The 14,178-nt window shown below is 38.7% G+C and overlaps 1 protein-coding gene across 2 annotated transcripts in view; it reads right to left on the reverse strand.

The window, feature by feature from the left end:
- Positions 1–2,594: 2,594 nt before the first annotated feature.
- The window catches only part of FAM114A1 (family with sequence similarity 114 member A1), a 31,370-nt gene continuing 19,786 nt past the window's right edge, over positions 2,595–14,178 (reverse strand). Inside the window, exons 8-13 of one of the 2 annotated variants that reach the window (XM_086464281.1) lie at positions 10,460–10,542; positions 9,146–9,313; positions 7,759–7,898; positions 6,436–6,508; positions 4,277–4,330; positions 2,595–2,696 (exon numbers count right to left, since the gene is read on the reverse strand). In XM_086464281.1, the coding sequence (XP_086320407.1) occupies positions 2,595–2,696; positions 4,277–4,330; positions 6,436–6,508; positions 7,759–7,898; positions 9,146–9,313; positions 10,460–10,542 (620 nt within the window). Of the gene's footprint in view, positions 2,697–4,276; positions 4,331–6,435; positions 6,509–7,758; positions 7,899–9,145; positions 9,314–10,459; positions 10,546–14,178 lie in introns of both variants that reach the window. The other variant, XM_009955497.1, reaches the window with a different exon arrangement.

Consider the following 14,178-nt stretch of genomic DNA (forward strand, 5'->3'; position numbering starts at 1 on the left):
CACTATCTATTCTACACTGCATTTCAGAGGAAAAAAGATCTGTATGAAAAAGCAAGTAAATTAAACTATGTCTGAAAACATTATCTTGGCATAGGAACAATATGAAACATGAAATATGTTCTATGATTCACCTGTCAGCAATATGATGTTTACAGGTACCTGATGCAGAGCTCTACTCCAACGTGGACAGAAAGGCTTCTCAATGAAAAATAATGATCAAATTAAAGTAAAAATGAATCCAGGATGCAATGGCTGACAGGTGAAAACACCAGACTCTTCTTGACAGTCTTTGTTTGAAAAATAAACCACCTTTTAACCAGGTATTATATTCTGCTTGCCAGCACAGAACAACAGAAAAAAACGAATCGGCCTTTTTATGAGCTACTGAATGCTTCCGCTGGCGTCCAGATCTTTGAAAGGGAAACCCGCTCACGATCAAGGGCGCAGAGCAAGCAGGTGGTCCTCAGCAAGCTGCCCTGGTGAGCTGTTCTGCTGGGTCAACGTGCGTATGCAGGGATGGCCCCTGCTCAGGCATGCAGGAGCGTGTGTCTCTTCCAGCAGCCAGACAGGATGACTAGAGAAGAGGCTGCTTATTCCCCTCAAACTGCAGAAGCCAGAGCTGAAATGTTTTGCATCAACTAAACATTACTTCGGAACACACTTCCGAAATGATGCTTCCGGGCATGAAGCAATGCCAGAGCGAGGTGTCAGGGACACGCGGCCGGCGGGAGCTGTACCCTGCCCTCGGGCTAGGGACTCTGCTTGCCGGCTGCATTTCCCTGTGTCCCGTCTGCTCCCACACTGAGGTAATGTTAGCTGCTCCCTACGGCAGAAATACCCACAAATGTCAAGATTTGTTGGTCTTTTCAGCTGCCAAGGGGCTGTCTTATTTTTGTTCACATTGCTGTAAGTTCGGGGGTTTTTTTACATTCTGTGCAAGTGGATGGGAAGGCTGTACCCCTCCTGCTTACCCAGAAAGGTATTTCAATTCTCTTAAATTACAGGCCGGCAGAAAATAGATTTTGCATAATAAGTCTTATTTCAGGGACAGTGAAAACTTCATCTCCTAATAACAGCAGATGGAAAAGTCACAACGTGTGTGCCAGCAGAACAGGGACCACAATAGTGTAAGGCACAAACAGACCCTTCTGTCCCCTCTCGCTCGGACTCAAAAAAGTTACCACGTGCAAAGCAGATACATGGTCTCTCTTTCCTAATAAACAGGACAGTATTTCCTCATGCTCCATTTCGTCGTTTTTATGATGTATGAACTATGCTTCTATGATTAAATGCATCCAGATGTTAACTACAATTGAAAAGCATTTAAATACAATTCATGAGTGTATCAAGAGGAAAAAAATACAAAATAGCTAAAAGAAATGTAATAAACAATGAAAATCCAGGAGAACAGGCTACATAAAATATTGGAAGGTTCTTGCTGTCTATGAGGTAAACTAGCCTAAACAAATCCTGAGGCTCACAGCTCCGGATTTTAAGCTAAGGACACGGATTGTCGCGGTTGCTAGTGTTGTTACGGAACAGCATTCTGGCTGCTCGTTTATGCTCGGTCCAGCTGCTGCCTCAGAGAAAAGGTGATTGCTCTGACATACGACCTGCCCACCCAAAGCAATTCCCTCGCAACTTCTTTGCTATGCCCAACCCTGTATTCCCGAATTGTCAGTATCAGGAACTCCATTTGACAAAATGGTTCGTAATGTTCAAAGCCCAAATTAACCCCCAAAGTGCTAATAACCTGGTAACACATCCAAGAGGAGATTATTTCGGGAGTGTTTCAACTGCCAAACAAAAGGGAAATTTTCTACCCCTTGCATATTAAAAGGATTACTTTGGCCTGTGATGTCGTTCAGCTGTTGGAATTAAGAAACAGACATAAATAAATATAAAATAGTGGGTCAGCAAACACAGAGCTTTACCGGTACCCTTAACTGGCTCAGAAAATTTCTTTTCAGTACAATTCTTTAGGCATATCCTCCATAATTTTCATTTAGTAAAGTTAATACCTATTACCGTACAACTCTTCTGACACCAAGTGTTATGTAAGTGGTACGTATTGTTACGATGTTATTATTTGTGACTGTAAATAATATATAACAAGCACAACACCACGATAATTTGTTCAATGTTGGCTAAAATTAAATACTGAAACCAGCTTTTGAAATACACACTTTTAACTGACAGTTAGGATGCAAGCAATAGAAACGGTCATTGGGGCTGAAATGTTTTAAAAAACTTTATACTCTAATGTGCTTCGTACATCGTCTACAACTGAAAGGGTCAACATTTAGAATCTACTTAAGTCAATGCCAGTATCAATAAACATCAGTTTAAATTAATGCAAAGGAGATACTCTAATGGAAAAGAAATGACTCGCTTTACTAACTGCTTCTAAAGTCTGGAAGTCTGAAAGAGTTTTAAAGTGTTGTTCAATATCGTATGTGCAAAACCGCGTTTAGTGTCTTTGAAGGGCTCTAAGTGGCCGGACACTTCTCGTACCACCTCTTCTATCTTCATACATTACAGACAGGAGGTCTGTGGTTCCTGTTAAGCCCAGCGGTGACAACTGCTGGGAACTGTCACTCTTGCGCTTTCGAACAACTCGTCTGGATATGTGAAATTTGCAGCACTGGAAGCAGCAGCTGGAAAGCATCCTGAATGTAAGTAGTGCTGTTGCAGCCCTAACGGGGAGAGAAAACATGTCGTTCATCATGGGCGCAGTTCAGGAATTACACTGTACTTTTTAAATATGCTTCTTTGTTGGTTTTTTGGTTTGTTGTTGGTTTTTTTTACACCTGCACCATGCTATATGAGCATATATATTCACACAAGATTTTAGAATCTGTAGGTAACAAAAATGATAAGCCACAACAGTTTACAGCTAGCAAGGATAGCCTGAATCACTATATACAAATCTGATTTCCCCTCAGTTCGAACTCTTGGATAGTTTTGTTTGTAACGTGAGTAGAGTAAAATGCCACAGTGTTCAGAAGCAGATTTGACGTTTTAAATACAGACCAGCCAGTCTCTCCATCACAGAACTAATTTTGAATTTGTGGTAGGTGGAAGAGGTGACACTGAAATTAGCGGTTTGAATTATTGTAATGGTTTTAACACGTAGTACTATTTCTGGAATTTCTCATACTGAACAGTATAGCAGCTTGTAATTCTCCATGATCCCAGGCTGTACTGCTACGTATTTGGGATACAAATATGGGATTGAAGAAGCACAAAATATCGTATTCCACAATTCTGGACATACCCAGAATTTGCAATTCCTGGAGCACAGGAAGTATGTCAGCTGCAACAGCAAATTTACCCTGTAATGAAAGGAACCATACAGTAATCCTTACTGCAGCTCTATTCAACGTCCCATGATTTTCCCTAAAGTTAGTGTTAATTCAATGCAAAATTGCTTATTGTAAACCAACCTTTTCCTCATTTTTAAGGGAACACAGCTATTAGATACAGAAGGACAATTTGTAGTTGCTACTATGTGTTTATTTATGTTAAAAGAGAAGTGTGATCTAATTAGCAGAGTTAAAAGAATTCATGCTGCAGGTAGTACATTATGAGTATATTACTCCCTCTTGACCTCTTCTCAGTAAAACTGAGGCACATTTTACTCACTGTGCTTTTCTGATGAAAAACAGCTCATGGTGTCTAATAGGTTACTCATAGATCATGGTGTCTAATAAAAGGAATTACTCATGAACATTTTGGTGACGCCTGACACATGGTTGTCCACGTGCTGACCAAACCTGCTGCTAGACCATGAATCTACAGAAATCTGAACGCCTGTGGGTGGGAAGCACTGTAGCATACCTGCAACTCAAATTTTAAAGAAAAGAATAGTCTGAAACTATCTGTGAATCAGAAATACTCTGCAATATTTGAAGCAGGTAATGGAACAGTAAGAACAGACCTACTCCAGGCAACTTGTGAACAGGTTAGAAAAGGGCTAAACAGCACATTGCAAATCATTTGCTGTGCTCTGACCAGGCCAGCAGCAGAATTTAAGAGCGGGTCTCACTTCAGTCACACGGTTCTTAAGAATCCCCAGTAAATGCAATATTACTACTATAGTGTTTGTGGAAGAGGCTGAACACAAAACCGAGAGGTTTATGAGCTGGCACTGAACAGCCAGAACGATACCGTCATTACTTTTTATACAGTTCTTTCTTCAGGCATAAATGGGACTGTTTCATTTAAAAATCATTTTACTAGAACATTTCCTAATGTGAAAAAAGTGAAGGCTTACCTCTAATAGCACACTGTTGATGATGGGGTTAAGAACCTCTGCCTTCATACTGCTCTGTAAACCGGGAAACAGAATGAAATGTCAGGACAAGAAATACATTTAACAGAAATGTACTGATATCTGAGAACTGGTTTTATGAATTCTTGACCTTGATTCTTCACCTTGATTCTTATTCAGACTGTTTATCACAGTATTCCTGGTAACTGTCTACACTTCACACACACTTCAGCAGACCCTACGTATTTCCATCACAGACTACAACGACCCAAGACGGGCCCAGGGTTTTACTTTTTCATTGATTCATGTACCACAGAGTTTCAAATTGTCTGGTTTCCTATGGATGTGAGATTTATGTGATGACATTGTCAGTCAGTGCCCTTTCTGTATCCCTCAAAATTTTTTAACCCCTTGCTCATTTTCAAGTAAACAAGAAGGAAAAATACAGGTCAGAAGGAAAATGAAGTTCTTTTAGAAATTCACAAATTTCTGTGGTTAGGAGGAAATGAAAGGCCCAGGTGGGCTTCCCTGCAGAAGGAAAAACAGGTGAAACTCAGATCACCAAACGGGAGGCAGCGTATGTTGAGCTGGACAACGCAGGCTGGCCAGTAAACATAGCTCAGCGTGCACAGCATTTTTCTCGACTGCCAGATAAAGACAGGTACAATGAGCAGTCATACTACTAGAGGCTAGAAAACCAAGATTCGTCAGCTCCTCTGCTTTTTAAAATGGCAGAAGTTCTTCCCTTTTTTTATTCTCACTGTTCTTTGCATTGTTTTTTCAGAATGACAGTAACCTCCAGCAAGAGTCGCCTTCTTTCAATACTGAATGGTAGACTTTATTGGAACAAAGGAAACACAACACTGATGAATTTAACTGAAGGGTTTCCACAACCTTGCAGCTTTCATATTACAGATGTAAAGAAACATGAACCACCTTAATTTCAGTTTGGAGAAAGATGGCAGAACAAAGGGAAATGGTTAGAGAAATGAAGAGCGATTTTACTGTCAGTTACTAGAAAATCCATTACAAAGTGCACTGTTTAGCTGATTGTCAATAAACTGAAACAGATAAGAGAGCAGTATCAATTAAATACTACTGATTGTATGAATCAACATGCTGAACTTTGAAAGAAGCCTTGTGCGGCCGGCAAAGCGGTTATTTCTTCCTTCCGCACTACCGCTCGCTCGGAAGCGTCACCTGCAGCATAGACTGTGTACAGCCAGCACAGCAACCAGTGGCTGAATTATACAGACGGAACTGTAGGGGTGGCATTATGTTTGAAAAAAGAAGTATTTTCTGTTCTAAGCCACTTCTCTGCTCCCCACGAGTTAATGCACTCTGCAGGACACCCGGGGGCTGTTGGCAGGGTAAGGAGGAAGTTGAACCACTGGGACATGCAGGAAGATGTAGATTTTCAACAGCTTTGTGTGACTGACTGTTACCTTCCTACTGATCCAGTGAGCAGAGGGCCCACATCTTCCTCCAAAAGCTCACAGGGATGGGACAATACATAATGATCACCAGTCTGCCCTCCTAAAACTCTCTTCTAGAGTATTTTGGCAGCGGGAAGTGTCTTTGTGCCCAATTTCTTATGTGTCCATGTGAATGTCCACAAAACCAATCTGGTCCTAAAATCTGAGTACAGAGCTGATAAGAACAAAACCTAGTGCAATGCTTATGAAAGCTTTAGTTTTCAATTTTCTGAGCTGGAACAGCTTAATATTTCATGTGAAATTTATTTTTATGTGTCTGTGCATGTATTTATTGCAAATGTCACACAAAGATATGCTAAAATACAATCCCAAAATGCAAAACAAGCAGTTTCTCCCAGAGTAATGGGAAGGAATGTAAATTATTCAGAATAAAAGCAACCCAATAAATCATGTTTTCTACAAATAACTAAAAAAACTTGCTCAGAGATGTGCTGGAAGAGCTCATGGGAGAACTGTTAAAACTTCCTTTGATGTACATTCACATTTTCATGCAGTAATCAGGAGAGCCTGAGCTTGTTCTTCTCTGACATTCACAGAACAATTTCAGCAACAGCACAATTTTTGCCCTCTTTGCTGGTACCTCATGTAAAGCCACTAGATTCAGGTAATAAGTGAAGTGAACTATGTTAAAAAGCCCAAATGCTACAGAAAATGCTGTTATCTTACCCCAGCTGCTGTTAAAGAATCGGAAAACTTCTTTGATAAAGATGAAACTTCATTGCACATGGCACTTGTTAAACTGGTTTAAAAAATAGAGACAAATGTAAAAATATATCCTTGTCCTGTCAATAGATAAAAACCCTATGACTGTCCCAGGCACAAACTTCATCTTAGAAGCCAAGAATGTTCTTAAGGCAGTTTTGCTTCTAGTAATTTTTCAAATATTTTGGGGTCGACCTTGTTCATGATAGAGATTTTATACTCCTCCACTGAAAAATCCATTGCTGACTACAGCAGCAAAATGATGTCATGGTGGCTCAAACACTAGCCTTTTTCGATAGGGCAATGTTTCATTTTTTTAAATTGTAAGCTTCTAGTTTAACTATTGTTTTTCTGATGATTGCAGCAACACAACTCCTAGAAATACTGTTGGTAATAAACCAAACTTTAATGAGAACAGTGAGACGTTTCCTATTTAAGCAATAAAACATCTGCTTTGTACTAATAGAGGAAGTACCCTTGTGGATAAAATATGAAAGAACAAGGAGATCTAGTTTTATTCCTAGATCTTTCACGGTTTTCCTAAATATTCACAAGTGCATCACACAGAACCTCACCCTGCAAGGCGCACCATACCTTAGCTCTAGTTCTGAAAAACACTTGCTCGAGTACATTGTTTTAGACTGAAGTGTCCCTACAGACTTTGCAATTGCTACTGGCATTCCCAAGGATAAACACTTGCTTCAATACTTTACTTACTTAGGACTCAAATGCTTACAACATCTTAATGTCAAAACCCTCTGAGAACAGTAGAACTGATTGCTACAGAGAGCTTCAGATCTGAATTTGGAGTCCCACTAGATAAACTGCCTCCTTGAATTTATGTATGTTTTGGTGTGGTTTACTACAAAGTTGCTGACAAATGTGGTCTCATTGTTCAGAACTACAGACTGATTTTTGTATATTTTTGGCAGATAAACACTAGATAATGAAACCCTATTGGCAGATAAGACTGCATGATGCACTCTAAAAGCAAATCTCTATATGCTAGCACAGTGTCTTTTGCAGAGGGGACAGGAAATGCAACCCAAATTAGCATGTACTTGCTGGAGCAGAAACAGCTTTCAGCCTGTGAATAGGTCCTGTTTTTGTCAGCCATGTCAAAAACTGACAGGTAGCTTATGTAACTTGATTACATGAGAAAATACAGCACCAGGACTGTTTGTTGATCCATGAATTTACCGCGCCTTCAAGTGCCAAAAGCTGCATGGAACTTCATGAGTTTTAAGCAAATATCAAATGTTCACATATGAAGTACATAATACTTACTTTGTCAGTACTTTTGCTTGATCTTGAGCGGTTTTTTCTACTTCCTGCCCATGTAGAATTAATTCTGCTACTTTATGAAGCTGTTCAATACAACGAGCAGTTACCTCAGCGAGACTTTCAATGGACAGCATATAGATTTCCTTAAATTAAAACCAGGGAATAATATAATCAATAACAACAACACTGATAAATATACATACATACACACATATATATAATACATATATAAAAAAGACTTTGAAACACAGGAGCCCTCCCCACCCCAATTGGAAATATCACCATATACATAGTGAAGTAATATCAGCCATAATGTCATCCTCACAAACAATACTGGAAAATGAAATATCCACGGATTATAAACAGACCTCATATCCTGAAAAATTAGTAATAACAATTTGTTTGGATGGGAACTAGGTCAAGCTCTTGGATTTTTAAACATAACACTTTTAAACCTAGTCCTAATGAAGATCCCTTAACTCTAGAATAAGTCGTAATTACTTTCATATGGAGCCTAAAGCATTGAGTCATCCCTCAGATGAATCTCCAGAGTAGAAAGGGATAATACTCACAATAAAAAAGTGGCTTTATCAGTAATGATAAAGAATTCTGCCTAGCACTATGGCGTTACAGCTTTCACAAGCTGATGCCAGCTGGAAATCTGCAATCGCACAAACGTCTGTAACATACACAGTCTCCCTCATTGGACCTTTTTTGTAAGGAAACATGACAGGTATTTTCTCTATTAGAAATTTAATAGAATTCATTCAAAAACTCTTGACAAAGATACCAATCACATTTAATACTGCTACAACTTGGCGTAAAATATTCAGTCACAATTATCAACAAGAGGAGTTGTCTAGATGGACACGATACTTTTAGCCTTAAGAGCTATCTTTCATAAAGAGAATGGACACTTTTGAGTTGCCTAAGTAATATGTCTGTTTTGTCTGACTGTGATTTAAACTGTTTAAGGGTTTAAATAAAGTTTGAGCTTTTTTTCCATGTACTGTCACTGGGAGAAAGAGATGCCACGGGATGCCGAGGTATGACTTTCCATATGCTATCAACATTACACCACAGAATCCCTCAGCTCACTGTCACATGCAGACACACAAAACCAGAGGTATAACAAAATAAAAATAATGTGATAGGCAGAGGACCTGCTACTTTGATATTTCCTTATGGGAGCAGACTAACAGTAAAAATGTTTATGTAAGCTTCTATTAAGTCTACAGTGAATGGTTATACATTAATATTTCTTAGTACTTCCATGAGTTTAAAAAATAAGGACAACATATAAAACCAACACACAAAGATAAAGAAGTAATCTTACAAAAAAAGGTATGACAATTTGCTTAATGAACTGATCCTCTAAAAGCTATTTTACCTCCACAGTTTTGCTTTTATCTACTTCTGTTTTATCACTGTCAATCTTATCTTCTTTTTCAGTCTTTTCTTCATGAGGTTCTCCAGGTTTTTCTTTTAGCCTCTGTTCTATGTCTACTGGGGTGGAACAACTGGCTTCTTCCAGCCATTCATGAGCTTTTTTCCTAGCCTGCCAAACAAAGAACCCAGCCCCAAAGTTCAGTTCAAATAGGCAATATTAAATGATGTTCCTGATTATTAATTAACAATACATTTAATTACTTCCTTTTTACCTTCAGAAGTTTAAACATATCAAGCTTCTGTGCGTCATTTAGTTCAGTGTATATATTAAGAAACTGTAGGGAGAAGCATTTCTGACTGCATAAAGATGGATCAGCCAAGGACAATTTCTCTACAGGTAAGATATTCCTAACTAACACACAGAGTGGGCATTAATACCAAAGCGACTAGTATTTCAGCTTAATGAGGCATCTTTCAAATCAATTTACACAGAAATCATTTTCCCAAATAAAAAAATAAGAAAGAGGTATAAAATAAGAAAAAAAATAATCGGAGAGGTAAGAGACATACTAAATCCTTAAAAGAAAAATAAATAGAACATCACTGTATCTTCAGCTGCAATCCCAGGCATGAAAGTAGATCAAAGTGGAAAAGCCTTGAAGTTTTACACAACTCCACACTACTGTTACAGTTAGCAGGAAATTTATGATGTTTCTTTTTTAACACGAAGTGAAATTAAAATATGCTAAGACCTAAGCTTAAGCTGGTTATCCACAGTCTATGTAGCTAGAGAGAAAAATATTCTGAGCCTACAGTCAGCAGGTGAGTCACCTTTAAAGGGGCCTGACAGTACAAATGTGACTAGGGATGGGACTAGCTTCTAGCCATCTGACTTTTAGATGATTGAAGCTAGATGAGATAAATCCAAGACACTGCTTCTAACTAACAAGGTCGGGAGAAGTCCCTGAGGAGAATAAACATGATGAGCAAGAAAAATAATTCTGAACCTGACCTTTGTTTCCCGTATGACAGACCAAATCTGCTGAGCTCATGAACTCTGTTCTGCTGAGACATCCCTGCTTCAAGGCCTTCTAACACAGCCCACTGTGCTAGCTCGTCACTGCAACTGTATTGCCTTACTAATCTCACTGCTTCTATGAAAGCTTTTCTGTATTCCTCATTTTAGTCCCACCCTCCTGCACTTTGCTTTCTGAACTGTCTGAACTGAGCGAGGTACTACTCTGTGTCGGATTTCACAACAAAGGCCTCCCACTTTGTCCAAGGAACAGAGGGCAGCTCACTAACAGGCGCTAACCTTATTAAGTTTGTCCGGAGTAGCAGCAACATGCAATTCAAACAGCAGTTCAGTGAGCATGCTGACAAACTCTTCTCCCATATCTGCTGCAAGAAAAAACAAGATAATTTTTGTTAGGGTGTTAGCACGATAACATTTTACGTGATCAAATACATCCAGTCAAATAGCTTCCCCAAGCACTCTAGTGCTTGAAAAACAGTGACAACATTGATACAGGAAAGGGGTGTGGGGGTGTGTGTGTGTATGCTCAAATAAAGCAGGAAACAGTAGACACCTGTACAACCAGATATGCCAGCTTGACACCTGACTACCCTTTCCACCTCATTCTAAATTCCACTAAGCTTCACAAAAACAGATAAGAGGAGAAGCAGCTGCACGATCCCTAGTTATCTGACAAAAATACATAACCCACAAAATACCCAGAGAAGGGATACTAACCTATTCTTTCAAACCAAGGAATAAAAACTGCAGCAGGGCTAGATACAAGTAAGTTTCAGAGGAAACATACTGCAAAACATGTTCTCTATTGCTCTGTCTGCAAACCACAGCTTAGAGGCGTATTTCATTTCTATTTTAAGATTGAGCTTTGCTTAAGTGAAGAATGTTTTCTGTTCCGCTTTGGAGTAACACGCTTTGAAGAATCTGCACTTTTATTTCAAAAGATTTATGAGCAAAGATAAATATCACTAGTATTCGAACTTCATCTTTATCATATATATATTCCTTTGACTACTTGCAGTTGCCATATTCTAACATGTTCTGAGTTCCTAAGAGTTGGTATTTCAGTTGGTTCTGTTCATCTGCACTTACTGAGTTTGGAATCTTCATTAACATTTCCTGCCGGAATATACGAAATCCAGGGTTTTTAGCCTGATGACGCTAAAAGGTCAAAGTCCCCATACCAAGCCTGACAAAAGTCCAGCTACTTCAAAAATTAATTTCATTAATGTCTTGCTGTATTCCCGCTTTTTTTGTTCATTTACTAGCTAGGGCCAGTTTTCCACTTTTATGCAAATCTTCAACACTGGGCTTAAAAGTGGCAGGCCATTACTCTCCAATGAGTTTGGTGGAGCTGTTCACAGCCTGCAGTGCCCTGCAACACGTGGAAAGGTGGTGGAATCTGACACTCAGATCATACTCTCCCAAAGCGAAGGCCCTTGCTTGTGAAGAGAGTGCCCATCTTTGGTGCTATAAAATAAATTAGTATTTAGCATGAAGAACTCTTCACCTGCCATGACCAAGAGGCTGAGCTTTCCTCTCAACAGCAGGGGAACAGGTCTAGAAGACTGTATTCTGGCAGGCTGAAGAGATACACGTAGTTCATTTCATTGCTGCCCTTATCAGTAAATTTTGGCAATAGGCTTTTCAGGTTTTGCAATACAGCACCTCTTGGATACACTGAATTAATTTGTTTTTAGAACAATGCCAAGTTGTTTTATAAACTGCAGCATGCTGAAAGCTGATAAGCAGTTCATTGGATTGATGCAAAATTACCAAAATTGTTGATAACTAGCATATTCAATTCAATACTCACTTCGGTTACCATCTCCCTTAACCTCACACGTGAAATATTTGGTCTTAACTGCTTTCAAAATGTAGGTAAAGCTACTTTTTCAGATATTATCCTCTCATTATTTCCTAAATAACTGAAAGGAAAAGAAGCTGCAGTAAAAAATACATGAAAGGATTGCATAATCAAAGTGAAAGAAAACATTAGAGAGAAGTGTGCATTTGGCTTTCTCCTACTTGTGTCAGAAAATACCTTTTCCTTTTCTTTCTTCTCATATTGATTTTGTACTTATCTGATTGTTAAGGAAAGACACAAAAAAATGATTCCAGTTTCAAAGTTGCCAAGAACAAAGCCTAGCCCCAATCCTTTCCCAGACAGTCCTCCAAAGATCACTGCAGTAATTTCTCCTTATGTAGGACTGAAAGTGTTTGTGATAGAAACTAAAAGCAGCACTGATGTCTCTGAAAGAGATCCTGAGAGTCTGGGATAAGACAGGATCCTACGAGTTTACATAAAGAGCCACAATTTTCAAACACTTGAATCCAAAGTACTGGTTTTCCTCCCAGCTAGTCTTCTTTTTGCTGAATATATAGACCACTGACAAATGACACCATAAAAAAACCATGACTTTGATGATGAGAAAGCGGTAACAAATTAGCAATAAGTGGTAATTAACTTGTTTTCAAATACTGCTCAGTGGCTAGACAAGACTTTAACATTTTCAAACACCATTAGTTAATCTCTGTCTTTTGTAGGGAGGTGGTTTCCTTACATAAAGAGAAAAAAAAAAAGTTTTATTGAATTAGGAAGCACAAATCAAAATCCTACTGGAAGCAAGTTAGTTGTAGTTTTAAACTGTTTAGCAAGCAGGATTAAAACTCAAAATTCTTCCACAGAATTTAACATAGCCTGCTACCTCTTGCTAGATCAGCTAGCTTCAGTAAAAATACATAATTCTATATTAAAAATATGCTATTAAAAGAGCATATGGCTTACTGACTTGATTTTATAAATGCAAAACCTATTAACGTGCTTAACAGGAACTTAATTGTATTAACTAGCTTGAGTTAACTAGCTAAGAAAGCAAACTAAAATGAAGCCTTCTCTTCACAGCAAGACATGAGCTGCATTTAATCCTGATCAGCAAACCTGTTGTTAAACTTTACTTTCTTCTATCTATGCTGGATACCAAATGATGTTTAAAACTTTTTGTAACATTAAACACAGACCATTTTCTTAGTGTAAATATTAATTACGCCACAGAAAATTGCTTAAGCTCCCAACAAGTCATTTCAGGTAAACAATGCCAGTCTAAAAAAAACCCAAATGCCAAAGAACTCAAACCTAGACCCTGAAAGATCAAGTGTGCTCCCAGAAGGATACATACTGATGCCCCTCCGAAAGCTAAACTTATTTCTAAAATATGACGAGAATACTAAGCGTAGTCAATTGCGAATCACTGGAATCCAATTTAAATTATGTAAAGACTAGCAAACTAAGTATCAATGAAACATTAAACTGTTCCACAGAACTGTGCTCCAAGAGGGGAAACTGACGTGCAAATCACACACAACATTACATGGAAAGATGCTGGATATTGGTTTTTATCTAAAAATAGCAGAGAATTGTCATGTAAAGGCCTATTAATGGAATTCTTTAAGTTTTACAAGGTTTTATGCATGTGCTGCATAAATGCACTTAATAAAAACACTTACGATCCTGTGCATTAAGAAACTCAGGAAAAGGTCTTTTTCCCTTGACTTACGAAGATCATAAGAAGCCTTCATTCACTCTGACAAGACTTTAATGAAGACAACGCATTTTTGTGACTGGGAAAGATACCCAGACTAGGACACTTTCTAGAATGGACTATACAGTGTTAAGAGCACTGTCAGTGCAGTGCTGCCTGTACTATTGATTACGAGTGAGAGGCTGAAGAAGGAAGCAAAGGTCACACATCCGAGGTTAGGAGCCTGAGCACAGAATTGTAGGCTCAGCTCTAGTAGCTACTCTGAGAAGTGATTCTATTCTTTCGGTGTCCCCCAGTGGAACTAAAATTTATCCAACTTAATACTAATAAATGACATTTATCTGCAGTTCAAATCCTAATAAATCTGGAGTCTGATCGCACTAAAGGACGTGAGGCATTTTGACCCGCAGCCTGAAGTAACACCCATTCAGTGGTAAGGTGGAGAGAACACGTGCACGG

Source organism: Leptosomus discolor, chromosome 4 (genome assembly GCF_034619465.1).
Source record: "Leptosomus discolor isolate bLepDis1 chromosome 4, bLepDis1.hap2, whole genome shotgun sequence".
NCBI classification, from domain to species: domain Eukaryota; kingdom Metazoa; phylum Chordata; class Aves; order Leptosomiformes; family Leptosomidae; genus Leptosomus; species Leptosomus discolor.